Here is a 24,033-nt window from a genome sequence, read left to right on the forward strand (position 1 = left end):
CTCAGGCCTGGACCCCCTCCCCGCAGCTGACCTGGCCCAGCATTTCTGACCTCTCTTTTCTGGATATCCAAACCACGAAGCAGGGTCCTCCCACAGGCACTCTCGTCCACATCCCCTTGCCCCCAGCAGACTGACCAGTGGGTGCTGTTGCTAGGCTCACTGTTTCTGGTTCCTGAGCTGGCACACCCAGGATGGTGAAGAGGCTGCAGTGGGTGAGCAGCTGGCTCCACAGCTTCTCCCACACTGGACCTGAGCCCCAGGAGCTGTGTCCAGGTAACAATTACAACCTGCTTGTTCCTGCTCTCCCTTCACACTGTGTCTCGTCCCCAAAAGGCTTACAGAGCTTGGGGGGCAATCTCTCCCTCTGCTATTAGTCCCATTCAAACCATCCTAGCTACACACTAACCACACTAGCCCTGGAAATGGTGGTGACTGAGGCCAGCCCATGACAATCTACTCCCATGTACCCGTGCCAACCTGAGGTTCTCTGTCTCTGGGCACTGTGGAGCTGAGAGTGTTTTGCGTTATGAGATAGGGTCTCTAGTGCAGGCTAGTCTGGAGCCTGCTGTGCAACTGAAACCAGTCTCAGTGTCATGACAGCCCCGCCTCCCTTTGCTGAGTGCTGTGACTACAAGCGTGGGGCAGCATACTGGACAAGAGAATTTTAGACTGGCTGATTTAATGCCGCCATCCGAGTTGGTCTGACCCTCACTAAATTGGGAAGCTGCCCAAGGTACTATGACCATTTTTCTCCCGTTCTAAGCGCAGGAGTTAGAAAGGTACATTTTATCTTAGAAGAACCACCTAGTTAGAGCCATGGCTGCACAATATTCTCATTTTCTGCCCAGCTTCTGACTGTCTCATGTGGTGCTCTGGTGAGGCAGCAGGGAGAGTGGCTGTCAGCTTGGGGCTTGATTCTCAGCTTTTCTGCTTGTTTGCCTGTGTGGGGCCAGGACCTTGGGTAGCTCCCACTACTCAGGGCTTGGTCCAGGGGTAGACCCTAGAGGTTTGGGTGGTACTGGCAGGTCCAGGCAAATCTGGAGCCAGCTCCACTAGGATGGAGGATTTGTGGTGTCTCCTCTCTGGAGCTGCTTTCCTGGAGAGTCTGTGGCTCTATAGTGTTGACTGGCACTTCCTGGACTGGCGGTACTACCAAGGAACCAGGTGCTCCTGTGAGACTGTCACTTGTGTGGGTGTGCCTCCTGGAGACAGGATTAGGGTCCTACCGGCTGAGAGGCAGACTGAGCACCCTGTAAGCCTAGCTTCACAGGTCTGTGTTAATGCCCTTGTTTCTGCTTCCTCCTCCCTTTCAGTTCTGACAAGCAAGCCACCCTGTGATTAAACTAATCTCATGCATCCATGGAGAATGTTGGCACATTAAAAGGCACAGACACACACACACACACACACACACACACACACACACACACGGGGGGGGGGGTTAGGTTCAAGGCTACCAAGGTATAAGATGGTGGTGACTTCTGGTTGAGCAGACAAAGATCTGACCCCAGGGTCTTTAAATACAGTGTTAACTCTTGAGCTTCCAAACCTTCCTCCAGCCTGCCAGCACCAGCACCAGCACTGCCATCCCTTGCGGTTGGCTGCAGCTGCACTGGTCACTGCGCCTTGCAGCTGGTCCTGGGTGAGTGTGGCCAGTAGAAGTCAATCTACAGCTTCCACCTCTGGGAACTGACTCAGGATCTGGAAGCTTCATTTTGTCTCTGCTTTTGTTTCAGTCTTCTCCTCCCCACTTTCTGTTCTCAAGGGTCCACCCTGGCTTCAAACTCCCTTTGTGGCTCAAGTTGATCTTCCTACCTCCACTTTCAAAGTGCTGGGATTACAGGCAGGCATGGCCATTCCTAGAAAGAACGTCAGTCCTCTGATTTCTTTTGTTCATCTTTGAAAGAATAAATGTTCCCATTAATTCGTCAGTTAGAGGAAGAGGTGGAGTGAAAACCAGCGCTACTGTCACCAGGACTCATAAAACAAGTGGCCCAAGGTCACTGTCCATTCAAGCAAGATGTGAGCTTTTGTGGAGATTTCGTGTGTTCACTCAAAGCTCCCCCACCCCCAGGAATGTGCCTGCCTGTGGGTGTCTGCCTTCCCTTGTGTGCTTTGGAGTTGGCAATTTGGAGGTGGTGGCCTGAGGGCTGGGGGCACCTGGGAGATGGCTCTCCACCTTCTGTGGTGGGGCCACCTCAGGAGGTCCACAGTGCTCGTGGGCTCTGCTAGAGCAGATGGCGATCCCTGGCTGCCCGCCCACCCATCTCCCACACCCAGCCTGCTTTGTGGGAGGCGGGGAGGCACACGTGGACTGCAGAAACAGAAGAATCAGATTCTGGAAACGGTTTGCTTCGAACTCAGCAATGTGGTAGGAGGGCCTAGAAATGGGGGTTGGGGTTCCAGCTGTCCTGGGGAGAGTCTGAAGGGAGCTTGAGATAAGTAGAGAGGCCCAGTCACCAACAGAAGGACTGTACTGGTGCTGCCCCTCTAGGCTGGGTCTCCACAGCTTGTTGGAAGGTGGGGGCTGGGTCCAGCATGCTCTTCAAGGAGCTGAGAACAAAGTTACTGCTTGTTAGACGCTCAGACCTTCACCTTCCATCCTACAGGTGAGGCAGGGTGATTGAAGCAGCTTAATTCCGTTTGCTTCTTAAGTAACTCAGACTTTCATATCTTAAATGGCTCAGACCTCTCACTATATACATCAAATCCAAAAAGTGTTAGGTTTTATATTTTGGAAAATGTCTCTACCGGAAACACGTTGCACCTGTGTGGGCATTTGCAGGCAGACAGATGCACACTTGCATCCTGTGTATGTTTCTTTGGCATGGCCAGTTCATTGGGGGACCGGGAAAGTGCCTCTGTTCTGCTGTCCTGCTTGGGATCTCAGGATCCCCTGTCCATGTTCATCATATGCTGAGTGGGCTTGTATGACCAGCTGGGGCCACCTTGTACTCAGCCAGTCAGTGTAGTTCTGTCCCCAGCTCCTGTGCAGAAGCAGCATGCCAGATGGTTCCCGCAGGGCACCTGCACAAGTATTCTGAGGGATCCGCCGCTTTTTGAAATGGAATTATATCATTAGTACTTGCCAGGATTAGTACTGACATCAGGCTTATCCATCCTTACATCACCTGCTCTTGTTCAAAGACTGAAGGGGTGATCTGACGAGCCCACCCACATGCAGCCGCCCTGGCTGGGAATCCTTGTTTCCTCAGCCCTTTTGCATGAGTGTGCACATGTGTGCCTGTGTGTTTTGCATGGGTGTGCATGTGAGAGGATATGGACAGGTGTGTGTGACCACTTGTCTATATTAGTATGTTCACAGTGTGTATGTGCGTGCAAAGGACTTTTCATGTTTGTTTGTCCCTATATGTGCATGTATGTGGAGTGTGGACCTGGCCACAAGAGAAGATTAAAATGACTGTTTTCAGTGAGTTACAGTGTCTTGTTCTGACTCTGTGGTGTGTGTGTGGGGGGGGGAGAGGGAGACAGAGGGGAGAGAGAGAGGGAGACAGAGGGGAGAGAGAGAGGGAGACAGAGGGGAGAGAGAGAGCGGAATGCCGGGGGGCCTTGGGCCCATATGTAGTAGGACTGGACAGACAGATCTGGGCTCTACTCATGGGGAGCTGCTTCCTATAAGCCTCTTTCCCCATTCTGGCCCTCTTAATGTTCTACCAGGTCATTCCTGCTTCCATCCTGGCTCAAGAGGCAAGACTCATCTGTGGGCAGAAGGAAAGCCTTGTGCTTCTGAGGGCCATCTATCAACATGTCCACCAGTGCCTGGTGCTGCCTATGCTTTTCACAGGCCAGGTGTCATTTGTCACTGACCATGCAGCCTTCACCACCAGGCAATTTGCTGGTTCAATAGCACTGTTTGCTGTGTTGTATTTCATAGCTGTAGCTTTTAGGAAGCGGGTTCTATACCTTGACATCACCTGTTTGAACAGTCAGCCTCAACTGTCATTGCTTATGAGTAACTAGCAAGAAGGCTACAGGGCCCGTCTTCATCCCAGCCTTGCAACAACAGCGTGTAGCCTTGCTAGGACTCACTTTGTGCTCTTTGCTATTTTCCTCCACAGGTTGGTGGTCGGAGCCAGTTGTATCCTTTGCAGAAGTGCAGATGGCCATCCTTAGGAATGATGCTCCGCCCCTTTACTATTCTCCCTCCCAGGAGATACTTCGTTTTCTTGCATGGAGACTCAACTGAACCTGTTAGGGTTGGGGGTCTGGGCCCAGGGAACTGTTTGGGGCTGACCTTTGAAGGCTACTGCTTCCTGAACCTCACACTAAGCTTGCTGAGACAGCTGGAGAAGGGTGCAAGGCCGTCGCAATGGCTGTGATGAGCATCTCCCTTGAGAGCAGCCCTGCTGACCTCATCCCTGCAGGAGAAGCAGTCAGACCAGGAAGGGTCAAGAGGGGAACCCTAAGGGACTCAGGGTCAGGACAGGATCTAGAAGGAAGATGAAAGCCCCAGGGCTGAGCCTAGGAGCACAGGCCACGAGCAGTGCTCTGCAACTCTGCTCCAAGGTTCTTCTCCCCTGAAGGTTGAGACTAAACACCAGAGCCGGATGGAAGCCCTGTGGAGGCATAAACTTGTTTGACCTGTGGGTGCTGTTGGGAGAGTTTGCAGCTGGGACTGGCAGCTCTATGTACTTGAGACCCGGGGCCCTGGGGATCTCCGAAGCTTTCAGCAGAGTCTCCTCCAGTGCTGAGCAGGAACAGGAGCCTGGGCAGTGGGAGCAGGGTCCAGGCTCTGTTGCCCCTCTGCTCCCTAACTCACAATCAGTTAGTGTTCCTTAGCTTGCTGCTGAAGACGTAGCCCTAGAGTGTGCCGGCTTCCTCACAGGCATTGGACTGGATACCACGGTCATGATGCGCAGCATCCCCCTTCGCGGCTTTGACCAGGTAGTGCCCAGGAGCCCCTGCTCTCATCTGGCCTCGGCTTCTCCCATGAAGCCACATTCTTTTTTTTGGCTACCTTACACTGCCCCAAGCAGCTGCAGGTGTGTCCTAGGGGAGAGGCCTGAATCTTCAGAAACGGTTCTCAAAAACCAGGTGGCCTAGTACAAGCCTGTACTTCTGCCACTTGAGAGGCTGAGGCAGGAGAATCATCTGAGTCCAAGAGTGGAGGCCAGCCTAGGTAGTATTTCAAGTCCTATCCCCCAAAATAAGTCACCCATTAAAATCTAAGTTTGAGTTTGTCATTGAGATGCCAAATAGTCTATGTCCTGTACTGTAGTAGGAGGCCACTTGTTTGTTCCTGGCTGCTCAGTCTCCCTAAATAACCACTCAGAAACTGTACTAATTAAACCACTGCTTGGCCAATCACTATATCATATTCCTAGCAAGCTCTGACATATTAAATTAACCCATTTCTATTCTTTTATATTTTACCATAAGGCTCGTGGCCTACCAGCAAAGTTCCAGCTGGCAGCTCCCATCTTTCCCCTCTGGTGGCTACATGGTGTCTCTTGACTCTGCCTTCTTTCTCCCAGCATCCAGTTTAGTTTTCCCTGCCTAGCTCTATTCTACCCAATCACAGGCTGAGGCAGCTTTGAGGCAGTTTCTTTACTCATTAACCAATAAAAGCGGGGGCTGGAGAGATGGCTCAGTGGTTAAGAGCATTGCCTGCTCTTCCAAAGGTCCTGAGTTCAATTCCCAGCAACCACATCCCAGCTCACAACCATCTGTAATGAGGTCTGGTGCCCGCTTCTGGCCTGCAGAAACTGTATACGTAATAAATAAATAAATAAATAAATAAATAAATAAATATTTAAAAAAAAATAAAAAAATAAAAGCAACACACATACAGAAGGACTTCCCACACCACTCTACCAAAGATTATCCAGTCCTTGATCATGCTAAACTCTGATGAGAGAAGCCTGGCAAAGACAGCTGAATATGTAATATACTGGGTCCATGGTCTCATGACCCCTGCTTCCATCACCCTACCCTACAAACACCTTTCCATCCCCTGCAGCTGTGTGTGACTTCATCCTAAAGCTGTGCCACTACAGCCGAGGGTATGCATACCAAGCCCCTCTACAGGGAACAACATCTGGGGAGCCTAAGGGTTTCCTGCTGCCGGGGGACATGTTAGCAGCAGACAGGCTGCAGATGTATAAGAAAGGGGCCTGCAGGGAAGAGGGCTGGAGTCTCAGGCCAGGTGGCAGTAGGCGCACTGGGCACTGAGCAGGCCCTTAGTTCCCCTTAGAGACTTGCACGTCTGAGTCCGCCAGGCATCTGGTGGCATGCAGAGTGTTAAGCAGCTAATGGGTCAGTTCCTTTGTTTGTGACAAATTGAGATTTGATCCCTGATGTAAAGGGCTCCTCATACATGTGATCCAGCATGAACCCCCTCACTCAGGCAGATAGCACAGGTTTTAAATGGTGGCTGTTTATGACCTCCAGGCAGCTGTGTCTAGTCTCTGCTGTTGGCCTGGCTTAACTGCAGAGCTGTATATGGACTGGCCAGGCCACAGTGAGGCCTGGTGACACATGGGGCCCTGTGTGCTAGGAGCTGATTGCAACACCTTCACCACCCCCAATCCGGGCCTACATTGCTGTTCTTGCATTTCCTGGGACTCGGAGTCTTCTGTCAGCTCCCCCAGCTTCCTGATGGCAGTGAGGGGACGTTGGTGACTCCCAGTGGAGACCGGGTGGGGAGTGGTAGGCCAGCTACTTGAACTGGGACTGAGAGAGGAGGCTGAAACTAAATATGCCCTGACCAGTCTCAGGTCTGGGAAATGGGAGCCAGGAGGTACTTGGCCTCCCAACTTGGCCTCCAGAATTATAGAACAATGGGACCCAGGGGTGGGGGTAGTGAGTATCCCATCTTCTCTGGGCAGAGCCCTGTTTTGGCCCTGCCGGGCATTTGAGAGCAAGGTGGAAGGCTAGGGTGCTCTCAGTATCTGCTGCCAATAGTGACCTGGTCCTCATGGTATCTTCTTGTGCTTTGCAGCAAATGTCATCTTTGGTCACAGAGCACATGGAATCTCATGGTACCCGATTCCTGAAAGGCTGCATCCCCTCCGTCATCAAAAAACTCCCAACTGGCCAACTGCAGGTCACCTGGAAGGACCATGTCTCTGGCAAGGAGGACACAGGCACCTTTGATACTGTCCTGTGGGCCATAGGTAAGGATGTGGCGAGCCACACATACACTCAGGGGAACCAGCAGAACCGAATTCCCTTGGAAGAGGTGTCTTCACTTTCCTGTCCTCCCTCCTGGGTGCTCCACTCTGCTCACTCCTAAGCAGGTTGGCCACTGCCTGGTACACCTTGCAGGCCACTGTAGAAGCTGTGGACACAGTACCTACACCTGGCTGTCCCAGACACACTATGCCTCTTTCCCCATTGCCATGTGCTGTTCTGGAAAGCAAACCAAAGAAGAGGGTTGGTGGTGTCACCAGGCATAAGCCTTCAGGATAGGTGTGTGAGGCCTTCCACAACCCTTCATGGATTGTTTCTAAGGCTTCAGCATAAACCCTAGAGATTTCATAGAGGGCTTAAATTTTGATAGATCTATCTTGAATGAATTCTATGTTTTCTTCATAGCATTATAATTTCAAGCTGTTTTTTTGTTTGCTCACTTTGAGGCTGTGTCTCATACAGCCCAGGTGAACCTCAAGCTCCATTGTAGCCAAGGATGAGCTAGAACTCAGCTTCCTGTCCCTGTGACCCAAGTACTGGGATTGTAGGCTTGCACCATCACACTGGATTTACGCCAGTTGTTTTTCTTATAAAAATGATACATAGAGAGCTGCGGAGCTAGGGAGGCAGAAGCAGGTGGACCCCTAGGACTTGCTGGATAAGCAGCCTAGCCTGTTCTGTAAACTCCAGCCATGCCTCAATGAAACAAGGAGGACAGCCCCTGAGGAAAGACACCTGAGGTTACCATCTGTCCTTCACACATATGCACACATATGCGTGCATACCGGCATACACATGTGTTTTCACAGGAACACACAGTGACATGTTTTTAGGTTTTAAAAGTGGCAGTCATACGTATAACATGAAGTGTTCTATTTTATTTGGTACCGAGCTCTGAGGCAGCAAGAGCATTCACACTACTGTGCAGCTACCACCACATCTGTTTGCAGAGCACTGTCCCGCTCCAAAGCCCCTGGTTTACTGCATGTCAGCTTCCTCCTGCCCTGGCATCCACCACTCCACTTTCTATCTTAGTTTGATGACTCCAGGAACTCATAAGTGGACTCTTACAGCATTGACCTTTTTGTTTCTGGCCTGAGTCACTTATCATAATGTCCTCAAGGTTTATCCATGTGCTAGCATGTGTCATAATTTCCTTCCTCTTTAAGGTTGAACAATTTTGTTTATCCATCTGTCTGTTGATGGACATGCAGGCTGCTTTCACCTTTTGGTTATTGTCAGTACTATTGCAGTGAACACAAATGTCCACAAGCTAGCTGTGTTGATACAGGCCAGAGGATGTGGTTCATTAACAGAGGCTTGCCTAGCATGTCCCAGGCCTGGGTTCCATCCCAGCAGGTGTGCTTTGACTGTCACTATGTAGCCTTTCTCTTGTCCTTCTGCTTGCCATGGATGGTAGGTCCAGCTTTTCATGGGGATGAAGGCCTAGCAGGCGAGGCTGTACATACTTAGCTGTTGCTGACTTTGCTAGATAGATGCCAGAGGAATGCCTACAGGGTCAGAGTCTATGTGGTAAGGGTTGAGGAGGCTCAGCCAGCGGCCAATGGCAAGAATAGAGATCCAAGATGCTGTTCCTATCACAGGCATGCTGGGAGAGCAGCATACTGGCTATGGTGAATGGGGTTCTTAATGGAGCACCATGGGTCCTTATTGGTGAGGTAACATATGCACACCACATCCCCATGTGAACAGCCTGCCCACCTCATTGCAAATACTTTCTAGTTTGGGTTTCTAGTTTTCCTGACTTTCTTATGAATTTACACATTGACATAGGGGAAATGTGGATCAACAGAAACTTACCTTAGAGCTTTGTCCCAGATTATCTGGGTCTCTGGAGTCTATCTAAAGTGAGCTAGGACTCAGAAACCAGATCACCCTGGAAACTTCTTTTTGCTCCATCTCAATAAGACAGGTGGTCTCCAGGTGTGCTAGAATGGACTTCCTAAGGAACAGAGCTGCATCGCAGAGCAATGTTTCTGGAAATAAACTTTCTCCTGAGTTGTTCAGAGGAGATGGACTGGTTCAGATTACACAGAAGAGGATGCGAATGTGGACCTGAGTGCCCCAGCATGAATACAGTATCACCCTAGTCAAAGCTGACAAAGAGTATGCTCTTGGTCACGTTGTAAAAATTAACTTTTAAATAAATTCATTGTGAACAGTACAAAAGATTAGGTGATGGGCCGGGTGGTGGTGGTGCACGCCTTTAATCCCAGCACTCAGGAAGCAGAGGCAGGAGGATCTCTGTGAGTTTAAGGCCAGCCTGGTCTTCAGAGTTATTCCAGGATAGCCGGGGCTGTTATACAGAGAAACCCTGTGTCAAAAAACAAAAACAAAACAACAGCAACAACAACAAAAACAGAATAAAACGAAAAAAGATGAGGTGACATCTTAGACCCCAAAGTGTCTGGTTTATCTTAAACTTGTAACTGGCGAGGAGACAGCTTTTTCTTGCCTCCCCCCTCCCCCGTCTCTTTTCCTCACCTTGGGCACATGGAACTCTGTCTTACCTTTGTTTGTTGTTTCGCTTGCTTGATTTGTTCTTTGTGGTAGGGCCTCCTGCATAGGACAGACTGATTAGAACTCACAGTGTAGCCCAGACTAGCCTCACACTTGCAGTCCTGGGCCACCACAGTGCATCACCATGCCCAGCCCTTGTCTTGTCACTCGACCATGTGGCCAGGTGCTGTAGGGTCTGTGCCTTTGCAAAGTCTGGTTCCCCTGGTTCCAGGGGGTCTTCATCAGGCAGAGCCTCTGTCCCTCCCTTGCTGGGAGTCTGTTCTACTTTTTTCTATTTTCAAAAAGAGTATCCCCCAGACACGCTGCAGGAGTGATTGATGCTGGGGGTGGAAGCTTTTCGAAGTCCTTGGCCTCTGACCCTGCTTCCCCAGGGCTGTGGCAGTGGCGGCAGCGGTTTCTGGCACGCCTTCTGGGTGGTGGGGCTGGCGCTCGGGCATGTGCTGACTTCACCACCCCCATCTGAGCCAGGTTTTGTAAACATTCAGCAGCCACTTCCCACTTGAACAACTGGGACTGTTTTCTGAAGTTTGCACTGATAAGCCTTTAACAAAGCATTATTTCTGCTTGCTATAAGATGATGCACTCTGAGAGGTTAAAATAAAACGCACTGCTGCATAGCTGGTACCTCAGACATCCCTGTGGATCATGCTTTGCATCCCAACAAGCTGGACTTTGAGGGACATTTAAGAAAAGGGATGGACGCTCTTCTGGGCCCCCATGACACCTATGGCCAGGAGAGGCCCGCACCCTATACCTGAGGGGGCCAGTGTTCTGTAGGCAGTGAGATTGTGAGACTGCAGCCATGGCAAAGTGGGGCTGCCCTCTGGAAGCCAGGAGGGGCAGTCAGCCTTTTCCTCCACACAGCCTTGATCTCCAGTGGTGGATTAAACATATTAGCAGTTAAAGCAGTTAATTGCTGTGCAGGGGCCCCTCATTGTTTGTCTCTGAATCACCCGCCCACACCAGGTGTCTCAGATAATAGACTGGGAACCTCAGCGAGGAGGATTTCCTGTCTGCAGATGTGCCGATTATGGCGCTGAGTGAAGACAGTCAGCCTGCAGTCCAGGCAGGCGGGATCTGCTCTGCCTAGCCAGGAGTTAACCAGTTGTGGCCTGAATCGGTGCTGTCATGGGAGCTGGCCCAGGCCAGCCCCCACAGATGCCTTCTCTGAGGCCTGGCTGTACTTTAGCTTGAGCTGAAACTTGGTTTTAAGGAAGGCATGTGGACCCTCTGGAGAGCAGCCTTGGGAAACTGAGCGGAGACTGACCTTTGCCCTTGGCTGCCAGAACACAGCCAGGCAGTTCTCTGCTCCTGCCCAGGAAAGACGAGGCTGTGGCACATTCATTCCTGGGTCACAGGACTTCTTACCAGCATGTGGAACAGGGGCTTTGCTGCGCCTACGTAGTCCGTATTAAGAGCTGGGGACGACAGTGCCTGAGGAACCTGCCTAGAGAGGAAGAGTGGCAGGTGAGGCCTGGGGGAGGAACTCGCCTGGTTTTCACCCCTACCACTAAGCCATTTCTTCCTGCTCAGGCTTCATCTTAGACAACCTAGTATCTTGTCTTCATTGTCATCATCTGCATGAGTCAAATCTAGGTCTGGGCCTCTGAAACGGTGTGAGAGTAGCCAGTCAGTCCTGGCTGTTAGGCTTGGGGCTAGACTTCCCAGCTTCTGTCTGACTCCATGTGGAGGTCATCCCCCAGCATGGGCACCTGGCCCACATCCAGGGAGGCAGGGCACAGGGAAGCTGTGTGGGAACACCCAATCTTGGGACCCAACCTCAGCCCAGGATGCACTATATAGTCTGGCTCTCCATTCCCACCCAGGACTACCTGTTTATGTATGCAAATGACATGCCCGTATGACCGGCACTGTCACGCTAGCCCTCCCCAGTACTGAGTGCCATGCAGCAGGGACAGGGGTAGGAGAATAAACAGAATCGAGCTCCACACGGGTGGACACTTAGCACTAGGAGCGTCCTGAGCTCAACAAATGAGAAGGCCAGCTTTGGGCTGCCTGAAGGTTTTGAGAGGTGGCTTGGTCCCCGGCACTGGGTGCTGAGCTAAGACTCTGAAAAGGAGCAGAGCGTGGACACACTAGCCAAGGGTCTCCCTACTGTGTGTCTTGTAGGTGACAGAGCGTTTCTGGGGCCCTCAGCTGTAGGTGGGCCCAAGTTATGAGTCAGGGCCATAATAAAAAAAAAAAAGAGAGAGAAGGCTGTGGAGAGGAAAGGGAAGAGGTTTGGGTTTAGCAGGAGACAGATGTACCATGCTGGAGGTCCTGGGTTCAATCCTCAGAACTAAGTAAATGATTTAACAATGAAGGGAGCTGGCCTGGTGGCTTTCACCTGTAAATCCTACACTCCAAGGAAGAGGGATTGCCATGATTCCAAGGGGAACATGGGCTATATAGGGAGTTTGGAGCCTGCCTGAGCTACAGAATAAGACTCTACCCTCCAATTCCTCACTCCAAAAAAGACTAAAAGGCTAGGGTTGTAACTCAGTTGGTAGAGTGTTTGCCTGTCAATCACATAGCCCTTGATTGAGTTAGCCTCACAGAAACTGGGCATAAACAATTGCATACCTGTAATCCCAGCACTGGAAGGCAGACAGGAGCATCCATTCAAGATCATCCTCAGTGGCACAGCGAGTTGGAGACTAGCATGGTTTACATGAAACCCTGCCTACAAAAAGAACCCATGAACACAGATAATAAGTTGAAGAGCGATTTAAAAACAAAACAGCCTAAATAGAACAGGCAAGCAATAGACCAGGCTCAGGACATTTGAGTAGCACTGGGGGCTTCATGGGACCGTTGCCTAGGCTCTCCACACAGGCCTTTGTGGACCTCAGACTATCTCAAGGCCACAGCATGCATTTCTCTGTCCAGCTCTGTGCCACCTGGTGTGGCTATAGCAGTTTGGATCACAGCCCCTCATCTACCCTCCCTGTTCCTGCTGGCACTTAAATCTCACCTCATTTCACGGATTGCCCTTCCCTGGTGGGAACATGTGCTGTAGGCAGGCATGAAATTGGAGGGCATGCTCGTTTAACTAGCGTGGATCATAGAGGCGCAGGGTGCTGCTTGTGGCCTTCCACCTACATAGCCCTGTATCCAGCAGAGTAGGTGGTAATGACTGATGGCTGCCTTATCATTCACTTGGCCTGCTGCCCTCTCTAACCACTTCTTGGAGAAGGGTCAACTCTCCAGGAGGGTGTGTGTGTTGGGGGCGTGCTGGGGAGGTGGCATGTGTGTTGGGGCATGGTGTGGAGGTGACAGCCAGAGGTCCTCAGCACACATGTTCTGGGCCTATGCCGGAGGAAAGGAAGAGCACATCTGAACATGGTTTGCGTGCCTTCATCGTAGGAGAGATGACAGAGCACAAGTATTGGGCACATGTGAAGCTCGTGTAAGGCAAGAGAGGCGACAGGCAGAGTCAGGGATCAGCAGTTTGCAAAAGAAATGCTTTAATAAACAGGAGGCAGAAAACAGTTTTACTAGTCTTCAGAGAAGTGCAAATTAACACAACAGGAGAGGTGCTGCACCAAGGCCAGAGTGTTAAAACAACAACAACAACACAAAACAAAACTACTTGTCTCAAGTCAGGAAGCCCTGTCCTCTAGTCCAGCTTCCCTTCCTCTGAGGATCAGCAGACACGTGGCACAGAATGCTCCAGGCCTCCCTCCTGCTGGAGTCTAGGCAGTAGAGCCCCAGGAGCCCCGAATGTCTCCCCGTGCAGGAGCATGTTGCCACCGCTGCACTTGTTCCAGAGCTGAGGCTGTGGGATGACACCACAGAAATTGAACTAACTGGCTCTAGGCGCAGCAGGTTCTGGAGAGGCGCCGAGCACAGTGCACCGGGACAAACGTGGCCGCCCTCCAGCGTAGCCTGAACACTTTTGTGTTTGCCGAGGACATTGCTCGGCATATTGACTCGTACCTTGCTTCTCACTGTGTGAGTGTGTCACTGACCATGGACTGCCTAGAGCCACCTGTTTAGGAGGATGACCCCTGGGCTGCCACCTCGCACCTGTTTTATACTTTCCCTGGGTTCGAGACCTGAGCTCAGGAGGTCCTACAGCTCTGATGGTGCCAGGAGATCCATCAGACCCAGCTCTGATCCCAAGGGAGAGAGCAGAGCTTGAGGGAGTTGTGAGGCTGTGTCTGAGGTCATGCCCCCCCTTCTCCCTGTGGTCTGTACCCTGGCTACAGGGTTTGTCTCCGTTTCAGAGAATGATCCCGCAATAGAGGATGTCTGGGGAAAGACAGCCTCTCCGGCCTCTGGGGCCACATCATGCTGATAACTGCTTTCTAGGCCTCTGAGTAGCCATGGCTGCCTGTCTTGGTCCTTCCCGCCTTCCTCTCCTATCCCTTCCAGAGCAGTAACAAACCACTTGCCACACACTAGCCAAGTTCTTTGCCACACTGTTTGCTCCTCCTCTATCCAACCAGCGGGGCATTTGTTCCTTATACTGCAGACTTGGCTCACATGCTCCTGTACTTCCCAAATATATATATACAACATGTCCTAGGAAATCTTGGCTTTGCAATAGACCATGACAGGTACTTAGTTTCTCCCCTGCCTTCTCTCCTGGTACTACTTTCAAATGTATGCATTGTGATTCTGAACCAGCCTTCCCGGGAGATTATCCCAGTGCTAAAAAAAACTCCTATGGCACAGTGGCTTCAAGACTATTGTAATAATGCTGCAGCAATACACATGGAAATAAGCCTGTTTAGAAGCACAGACCTGCTGTGCTGCAGTTGTCTGTAGCACTCAGTGTAGTGAATGCTTATGCTGTAGTAGCGTAGCAACAAAAGGCTCTGCGTGTAGACCACACAGGTCTACCTGGAAGGTAGGCTAGAGCATCTAGGTTTGCGTAAGAATACTTTATCTTCACACAATGTCAAACTACTCAGTGACACATTTATCAGGATGTATCTCTGTCTTCAGCATCTTTTTATTGTATCTTTATTTCCATAAGGACCTTGGTATAGGACTTCCTTGCATCTGCAAGATCAGTAGTTACCATAGTTACTACCACAAGGAACACAAAGAGATGCTCTTGGCCTCACAGGATCAGGTAGGCATACATGTGGGAGAGATCATGAACATGGTGTGTCCTGAATAGAGCAGGCTGCCAGTTTTTCCCTTGGCCACTCCAGTTCCAGCACAATAGTTACCAGGAGGCAGTGAGTACAGCAAGCTGGACTCAGCAGCTGGAGAAGACCCCCAAGGATTGAGCCATGGGCCCCTAACCTACAGAGCCTTTGCCTCCCCTCATGTGCTCCAGCCCTACCCATAGGGCCCAGCTCCTTCCTCTGATGTGGCCTCCTGCTGCCCGAGTCTAGGCTGATCCCCGTGGTGCCCGCCTGCCCACTCCCGGTTCCTGTGGCTGCATAGTGCCAAGAGGCTGGAGCCAGGACCAAGCCAACTGTAGCAGCCAGGCTTAGCTGAGTCTCAGTGTTTTGACTTCCTCATCCACCATAACAGCTGGAGACTTAAAGCGTCATCTGCCAGATGTTTAGGTGGGCGCCACCCACTTCCTGGACATTGCACACTAAAGTCTAGTTTGTCCCAGACACCAAGAACTGTGGGAACTATGCCTTTGATGCCAGATCACCTCTGTCACTGGGGAATTGTCTGGAGCTCCTGAGCAACATAAGCATCCTGGCTCTGGGGGACATCCACCCACTCAGGGACCACTGTCATCTGGATTCAAGGCAAAGGGGACCTCCCCTGACAGCTGAGCCATGATAAATCTCATATGCTACCCTCCCCGAAGGCCCAGAGCTGTATGGAATGTGAGGGGACAGACACACTGACACCAAGAGACAATCCTGTCCCATCCCTACTCTTGGCTGTGCACCCAAAACTAAAGCTGAGGGTGAGCATGGTGCAGCTCACACTGTCTGAAAGCCCATCACCTCTCTCTCAGCTCTGCTCAGTTTGCTGGACAGCTACAGGGGATGTGCCAAAGGGGGCAAGCTGAGGCCTGTGGTCTGGGGGCTACCAGCCTGCGTATTCAGCATCATCACTGGCTGCCTGGTGGGGGTCACAGGCCTATTTTGAGAATCTGGGCAGAATGTGAATTTGCTTACTCTCACTGTTGGCTCCAGTCAGCATGCTCCTTACACAGCTGCTGGCTATCCTGGTGAGACACAGGTCCTTGTCTGTCCATGTAGATCGTCTGTTGGTGGGAGGCGACTCTCGGAGCCTGTCTGGAGGAGGCATCCAGGGTGGGCAGAGAGGGGCAAGCACTTCACAGGAGTCCCAGGCATCTGGGGAAGTGGAAGAGTACCCACCCAGTAAAGAACCATGTGAAGAAGTGCCAGCCAGTTAGCTTATATGTGGCCCACATGGACCAGGAGATACTCCACAATTTACACAGATAGGCCAGAGCCACTTCCCTGAGGTCACCCTGACCAGTGGTGTCTTCCCCTTGAGATGTGCCGCCTTTCTGCACAGCACAACCTGCAGGACTCTGGTCATGCTTGGATGCTTCCTTGTAGCTCAGTGGAGCCTGGGCCCCTGGGTAGGAAGTGTCAGAGAGCCCAGGCTAAAACCAGAGCCACTTAGGGCTCTTTGTGCTTCAAGTCCTTTTTTTGTGGTCAAGAACTTCATGTTTTAGAAAAGAGAAGAAACCATGACTTTCTAGTATAAATTTGACATTTCAGCCAAGTGTTGGTAGTGCACGCCTTTAATCCCAGCAAAGACCGTCGGATCTCTGTGAGTTCAAGGCCAGTCTGGTCTTCAGAGCTAGTTTCAGGACAGGCTCCAAAGATACATAGAGAAACACTGTCTTGAAAAACCAAAAACAAGCAAGTGAGTTTGATATTTCAGGGTATTCACAGTCCTTCTTGGATGGCACACGGATATCTTTGTAACTTTCATGTTAAGATAGAATCCACACCATGGAAACACGAGCTTCTCTGTCTCTTCAGAATCGTTGGCCTGTGCATCTGTGGGTTCCCACAACTCTGGAGTCACCGAGGGTAGATATGTTTTTATTAGTACCGTTAATGAAACCTTGTGCATGTGGGGTAAGTGTTCTGCTGTTGTTTGTCTGTTGCTGTTTTTGAGACAGTCTTCTGTAGCCCAGGATGGCCCCAAACATTCCGCATGGCAAAGATGTCCTTGACTTCTGGTCCCCTTCCTCCATATCCCCATCCCTGTGCTGGGATTATAAGCATGTGTAAACATTTGATTTATGGTGCTAGGATTGAACCCAGGACTTCATACTTGTTTTACAGGCAGTCTGCCAATTGAGCAAAAATACCCAACCCAAAATATTTTGTTGTTGCACTGTACTGAGCACATACACACTGTATTTTCTTGTTCCCCTAGTGGCAGCATAGCCTCACCTACCAGTGACATTGAGTTAGATCTCAGGAGTCATCTAGAGATGGGCTAAGTGCACAAAGGACAGGGCAGGCTGTGCGTGAACTCTGCTGTGTTCTGTATGAACACGGCATCAGGTTTGGGAAGGGGTCCTGGAAGGGTCCCCTGAGGATGTTGAGAGGGCCGCCATGGGTCCTGTCATCTGTTCTCTTATAGTCTTCGTTCTCTTACAGGATCATTTGTTTAAATTTGTTTGTGGTTTTTAGAATTTTTCCTGTGTTAATATCTCTTTTGAATGTATAAACTTTGTATAAGCATCAAAAAAACTCAGAAAAGCAAAGTGTCAAAGGATGTGTTTAGACAAGTATTTTCACCTCTGTTGCACTGTCGTCTTCTTGTTCTTTTGTTTGTTTTACCTGAGACAGGATCTGCAGTGAGCTCTGGCTGGCCTGGAACCCTTTCTGCAGCCTTGGCTGGCTTGGAGCTTTCAGTGATCCTCCTGTCTCATCTGCCTGAGCACTGTGGTGGCACGCGTGTCACCGCGTCTGCTCTCTCTCCTTTCTATAGACACTGCTCTTAATCTTTTCATTGATTTCTTTGGCGCGCGTGTATGCCTGCACATGTATGTGAATGCACCCTGTCTTTACAAGGGGGACACTAACTCTGCACTGGAGACTTTTATATCTGTCCTGTCTTTAAGGCCCCTCAGGTGGCATCAGGAGTTCCTCTTGTCATCGGCATCAGGGCTGCTTGTGCTGAAATTCAAACACATTCGTCAAGGGCCTATGACAAGTGTGGTGGTTGGTCTCCTGTGAAACCTGTGCCTCATCTTGTCTGGGTCCCTTTTATAGATGGGAACACTGAAATTCACAAGAAAAAAAACTGGTCTTTCTGTACAGAAAGACTGGTGAGCAGGCAGCACCTTGGGAAGAAGCTGTCCTGCCAGCTCTCCAGAGAAGAAAGGGGCCAGGGAGTACTTTAAGAAGTCCTTAAAGGGAGCAAGAAGGTTAAGGTGATCAGGACCTGGCACTGAGGAGGTCAGAGGCTGTGGCCAGGGAAGGAACGGGTGCCCAGGCTAGCCCCTCAGTCGTCAGTGCCTCACCCACATTGGTAGCCTTTCCATCTTCATTCATGCGGGGCTGTCTCCTGGGTTACCCCCAGAGCCCAAGTTGTCTCAGCATTGGCTGTAGGAGCAACCCTCCTCTGCACTGTTGTACATGAAATACTATGTAGCCTTGCCTCACTAAATCCAGAGCAGTCGCGGCTAGGGAAGCTCATGGTGGTAAGCTTGCCAGACGTGTGTGAGACCCTGGCTTCCATCCAGCACTGCAAAACAGACAAAACAAGGCCAGCAAACAAAGGAGTGAAAGAGTAGGTGTTGTAGAAAGGTGGGTCTGTGCATGTAGACAAAAGACAATCAAAGGACAGGTGACCCAGGTTAGTTGGGGCCCATTGGATGTTGGTGACCACTGTAGGCCCTGCCACCTGGGCCTGTGTAGCCCTGCATGCAAGTCAGTCTCCATGTAAAGAGGCCATACCTAGGCAGGGGCCCTGAGCATGGGCTGGAACACAGCTCTGAGGTCTGACTTTACCTCACTCTATTCAGTAAGCCATTGGGTGTCCCTTAGAAGAGGCCCAGGAAGGAGCTGTGTCATGGAGTCAGGCAAACCAGGCCTGGTGTGGGGGCAACACAGCAAAGAAAAGACAGACAGATGTCTGTAGCACCATTCCCCTCCAAGAGAGGCCTGGCTTCTCCTGATTCTGAAAGCAGAGCCATACTGGTTCAGGGGCAGGGGTGTGGAAGATTCTAGAGTTTGTCAAGCTACAGTTGTGTCAGAAGGGGCTGATCCTTACCCATGTTGCAGAGCAGCACCCGATAGAGAACCATCTTCAGCGGATGGTACCCACAGACTAAAGGGTTCTGCATGCCCGATAGAGACACCATCTTCAGCGGATGGTACCCACACACTAAAGGGTTCTGCATGCCCGATAGAGACACCGTCTTCAGCGGATGGTACCCACAGACTAAAGGGTTCTGCATGCCCGATAGAGACACCATCTTCAGCGGATGGTACCCACAGACTAAAGGGTTCTGCATGCCCGATAGAGACACCGTCTTCAGCGGATGGTACCCACACACTAAAGGGTTCTGCATGGCACGAGGTTTTGCGGGTACCTACAGGGTTAGTAGCTGTCATAATTACCAAAGGACATTGATAGAATCCCCTCCTTGAGCCAGAGGCTGTTAGAGTCCCCTCAGTTCCTACTCCTCTGCAGTCAGGCTTTTGAGTTTCTAAGTGGCCATTCTGAGAAATTGTTTTTGTTTGTTCATTTGTTTTGTTATTGTTATTTTGTTGTTCATTTTGTCTTTTGGAGACTGTCTTGTCTGGTTGTCTAGACAGCTTTATACTTCTGTACTCAAGACATCTTGCCTCAGCCTTTCAAAGTAGCTGGGATCCTAGGCCAGCCATAGAACCCAGCTCTGAGATGTTTGTCAGATCATTCATTGATTCACTGATCTATATATTGTACAGGAACTCAAACCTGGGCCTGGTATCTACTTGGTCTGCTGCTGAGCTATATTCTCAATCTTGTTCTAGAAACACGTTTTCTCTATGTAGTCCTGGCTGTCCTAGAACTCACTCTGAAGACCAAGCCGGCCTCAAACTCACAGAGATTCACCTGCCTCTGCACGCCCCCTCCAGTGCTGTAATCAAAGGCTTGCACCTACATGCCCAATCAGCTCTATTTTTTATTTTTTTATTTTATTTATTTATTTTCTATTTTAGACAGAATGGCTGGCCCTGAACATGTTTCCCGCCTGCCCAGTCTTTCAAGAGCTGGGATTTCATGTGTGTGCCACTACATCTGGTTGAAATATTTTCAATAAAAGGAACCCACATCAAAATTGCTAACCTAAATCTTTCAACTTTCTCTATTTTTCCTTAAGGGCGAGTTCCAGAAACCAGAAATCTGAATCTGGAGAAGGCTGGTGTGAATATCAACCCTGAGAATCAGAAGATTGTTGTGGATGCCCAGGATGCCACGTCCGTCCCCCACATCTTTGCCATTGGAGACGTTGCTGAGGTATGTTCTACATCTGGCCAACCACTGCCACCAGAAACTCCTATATCTGTGCTCCCCTATTTCAGACGGATCTTGAGGTGAACATGATGGAGGCTCTGTTATCCACAGGAAAGAGTTCAGGCAGGGCTGTACTCCTCAGTACCTTCTAGGAGGTTACTTCCTGCCTCCTCTCTGCTGGGCCTGGGTGGTCCTTGGGTCTCAGCTCTGTCCCGTCATCACCATAGTCTCCTTCAGGTGCTCTATGCTCTCCTTTGTCTTACAGATTGTCCTTTGTCAGACTTGGGTCAGTATGTTACACACAAATCCATTTCCAATACACTCACATTATAAGTAGGTATGATTTTTTTGGTGGGGGGGGGACACTGTTCAACCCTCCCCAGTGTGTTACTGCTCCTGTACATGACTGTCACATCACTAGTTCCCAAGAGCACTAGGGACATTGCAGGAGCATGCCCTATGGAGGGACCTCGTAGGAGATGTAAGCGGTGAACTGCTCCAGTTGTCGGGATGCTCGGTGTCACTCCTGTAGAGACTGTGGGCTGGGAAACTGAAGGTTCTGGTTGGGAGCAGAGCAGGCTAGGCAAGGGCACCTGGATCTATGCCTTCAGAAGTGTGAAGATGAACACCCTACCTTGGCTCCTTTTGGAACTCACTTTGGGAGATGTAGAAAGGAACCCGGGGGAAGCTGGAGTGTTTGTGTCAAGTAAGTCCCAAGCCTGCTACATAGTTCCTGAGTCTTTAGTGTACCAGAGGGGTCCCCTACCACTGTGAAAATGCTCCGATGAGCCAAGTGGCCACCGTAGAAAGTACCCTCAGGCCCTGTGACTGAAATTCAGGTATGTGACTCTCCCTGAGGGAGCATATATATTTGCCATCTATATGCACATACACCACACATGCACACACACAGACAGACACATGCATACACATGCACACAGACAGACACGTTTGTTTTATATGCCTGGATGTATATCTGTGCACCACATGTGTGCCTGGTGCACATGGAAACCAAAAGAGCCTTCATATCCAGGCATCATATCCAATTCCATATTCCTGGAACTAAAGTTACAAACAGTTGTTAGCTGTCACGTGGGTGCTGAAACCCAGGTCCTCTGGAAGAGCAGCCAATGCTCTTAACCACTGAGCTTTCCCTCCAGCCCCTCACGATACTATCTAAATGAGGCTCCAGCCTCAAACCTGGGTGGTGTGGTTGCTTGACTCTGCCTGTGGTTGGTTTAGAGCTTCTAGTCTCTGGCTGTCGGCTTCAACTTTGTCTTGTGAGCACTGCATCCTGTGACAGCACCTGTATTCACACAGAAGAGCACCATGTGTGTCTCTGCACCGTAGGGTCCAGTGCTGTGTTGCCACCAGCATGTGGCACACAAAGGCCTTCTTTTAAAAATTCACGACATGTTTAAAAGATCATTGCAAGCAATGCAGGTAATCCGACTGCAGTCAGGTCAGGCCCGCGGCACAAAGAGCCCCAGGGTGAAGTAGTGGTGGTGTATAATGTGCTATGCTGTGCTGTGTGGAGCTGTTTCCTGGGCTCGTCAGGCCTGATGGAATGCACAGGCTGGAAGCCGAGTTTATCTCTGTAGATCTTCACTCATTTTCAGAATGCCAAACAGTATCTGCATTTCCTGCTACAGAGGTGATTGGCAGTGAGGGCCTGGGCTGCTGCAAGCAGGAACACCCGAGGCAAGGTGTGCCCCGAGACAGAGGCGTCTCCTGTGGAATGACACTGATTTGGGATTTGTCATGGACCGTGACATGCATGTCAAGCTGTGTGTCAGGAGCACGTGACATGCTTGGGGCCATATGTACTAGACCCTGAGTCATTGGAAACCATGGCAAGGTCTCTTTTGAGCTCTGTCATGAGACCAACACTCTGAGAGCATTGGTGTGACGAGTTCAGAGAAAAGCCTGTGCAAGTGAGAATAGCGGGGCTATGCCTGGCAGCTCACTTCCTCTTCTAGAGAAAGTGATGATAACGTGGGCATGCCCCTGCAGTGGAATAGAGGGAAGACAACAGTAATAAGTAAACCCATTGGGGCCCTGAGATTGTCAGTGTGGGAAATTCAGCCGGCATGCTAAAGAGGTCTAGGAGCGGCGGGCTGTGTTTCTGCCTCCCCAGCTCCTGGTCGCCTGGCTAGCTTATGCCCTGAAATAACAACACACAAATTATATTCTTTTAAACACTGCTTGGCCCATTATATCTAGCCTCTTCTCGGCTAACTCTTGCACCTGGACTAGCCCATTTCTAATAATGTATGTAGCACCCCAAGGTGCGCTTACCGGGAAGATTCTAGCCTACGTCCATCCTGGGTCGGAGCTTCATCTCGTGTGCCCCCGAGAGCTGAACTATGGTGTCTGTCTGAGGCGTCTACCTCACTTCCTCTTCCTCCCAGCATTCTGTTCTGTTTACTCCTCCCACCTATGTTTTAACCTATGAGGCCAAGCAGTTTCTTTATTATAGTTAACCAATGACCTTCCTCCATCAGCTTGTAGCAGTGTCCACACCCTCACAGGTCATGTCTATATCCTTGTTGCTCATGTCTACATCCTCAAAGCTTGGGGCACAGTACTGGGAGTCTTGAACAGGAAGGCAATGGGTGGTGGTGTAGCATCTGTACAGGCTGCCTGGAACATAGTGCTGTTGTGTTCTTCCCTCAGGGGCGGCCTGAGCTGACACCCACAGCTATCAAGGCAGGAAAACTGCTGGCTCATAGACTCTTTGGGAAATCCTCAGCCTTAATGGATTACAGCAACGTGAGTTCCTTTAGGACCCATATCCAACCTGGGAAAGGCTTGGCACTGAAGGGTTCATTTGCGCCATGTGCCTGCATGTGTGTGGGGTATGCATGCACACATGTATGTATACATGCATGCGTATGTACACGTGTATGTGCATGGGTGTATAGGTACATGTGAGCGTGTGCACATATGAACAGGAGGACACAGTCCTTGGGGGCCATATGAACCAGATCCCTAGTCATTGGGAGCTATGGGCAGGATCTCCTGAGCTCTGTCATGGGACCAGCACATTGATGTGATGGGTTCAGAGAAAAGTCTGTGCCAGTGACGGTATTGGGGCTCTGCCTAGTAGCTTATTCCCTCTTCTGGAGAAAGGGGTGTATGTGGTTTGGCTCCTGGTCCAGTCCAGGAACAATGAGTGGCCACCTGCTGTGCTTGTGTGTGGCTGGGTCCCTGGCCTCAGATTACTACTCGTGTCACTGAGAGGATACAATTTCAATTTGGGGGACCCAAGAGGCCTATCTGATTCCAGACCTACTTTCCAGGTTCCCACGACTGTCTTTACGCCACTGGAGTATGGCTGTGTGGGGTTGTCTGAGGAGGAGGCCGTGGCTCTCCATGGCCAGGAGCATGTAGAGGTAGGAGACTACCAACAAGAGGGCCTGGATGGCCGCTCGCCACAGAGCTCCTCCATGAGGTGGAGGTCTGGGAAACAGGCTACTTCCTGGGGCTGCTCCTGGCAGAACACAGTATGGAGCCTCCACAGGACAGGAATGTTGGGCAGCTCCAGAAACAAGGGGGGTCCGAAGCCTCTGGCAGCTTCAGTGTCTACTAGAAGCATTGTTGAGGTTCCTAGCCTCCAGCCCCACCCCTAACTATGCCATATATATTAGACGCACTGTTGAGGTTCCTAGCCTCCAGCCCCACCCCTAACTATGCCCTATATACTAGATGCACTGTTGAGGTTCCTAGCATTCCCACCAGAGCCTCAGCATGCAGATAGCTTCTCAGTCCAGTGCTGCTCTGCAGGGTACTCCCTACCTCTTAGTGGGAGGAGCCTCCCTTGACCTGAATGGCTCCCCCAAGGTGTCCTCTATCTTCTTGCCCAGGCTAGCCCACGCCTACCCACCTGCACCTCCACCTTTCTGGGACTCTCAT

General features: G+C 50.7%; 1 protein-coding gene across 2 annotated transcripts in view; it reads left to right on the forward strand.

The window, feature by feature from the left end:
* Txnrd2 (thioredoxin reductase 2) overlaps positions 1–24,033 on the forward strand; it is a 53,309-nt gene that overhangs the window by 23,556 nt on the left and 5,720 nt on the right. The window contains exons 9-14 of one of the 2 annotated variants that reach the window (XM_041678405.1): positions 4,080–4,099; positions 4,814–4,905; positions 6,962–7,136; positions 19,985–20,121; positions 22,795–22,890; positions 23,421–23,513. In XM_041678405.1, the coding sequence (XP_041534339.1) occupies positions 4,080–4,099; positions 4,814–4,905; positions 6,962–7,136; positions 19,985–20,121; positions 22,795–22,890; positions 23,421–23,513 (613 nt within the window). The remainder of the gene's footprint in view (positions 1–4,079; positions 4,100–4,813; positions 4,906–6,961; positions 7,137–19,984; positions 20,122–22,794; positions 22,891–23,420; positions 23,514–24,033) is intronic. The other variant, XM_041678406.1, reaches the window with a different exon arrangement.

Source organism: Microtus oregoni, unplaced genomic scaffold (assembly GCF_018167655.1).
Source record: "Microtus oregoni isolate MIOR12 unplaced genomic scaffold, Mior012 000029F_ref0000214, whole genome shotgun sequence".
Lineage (NCBI taxonomy): Eukaryota > Metazoa > Chordata > Mammalia > Rodentia > Cricetidae > Microtus > Microtus oregoni.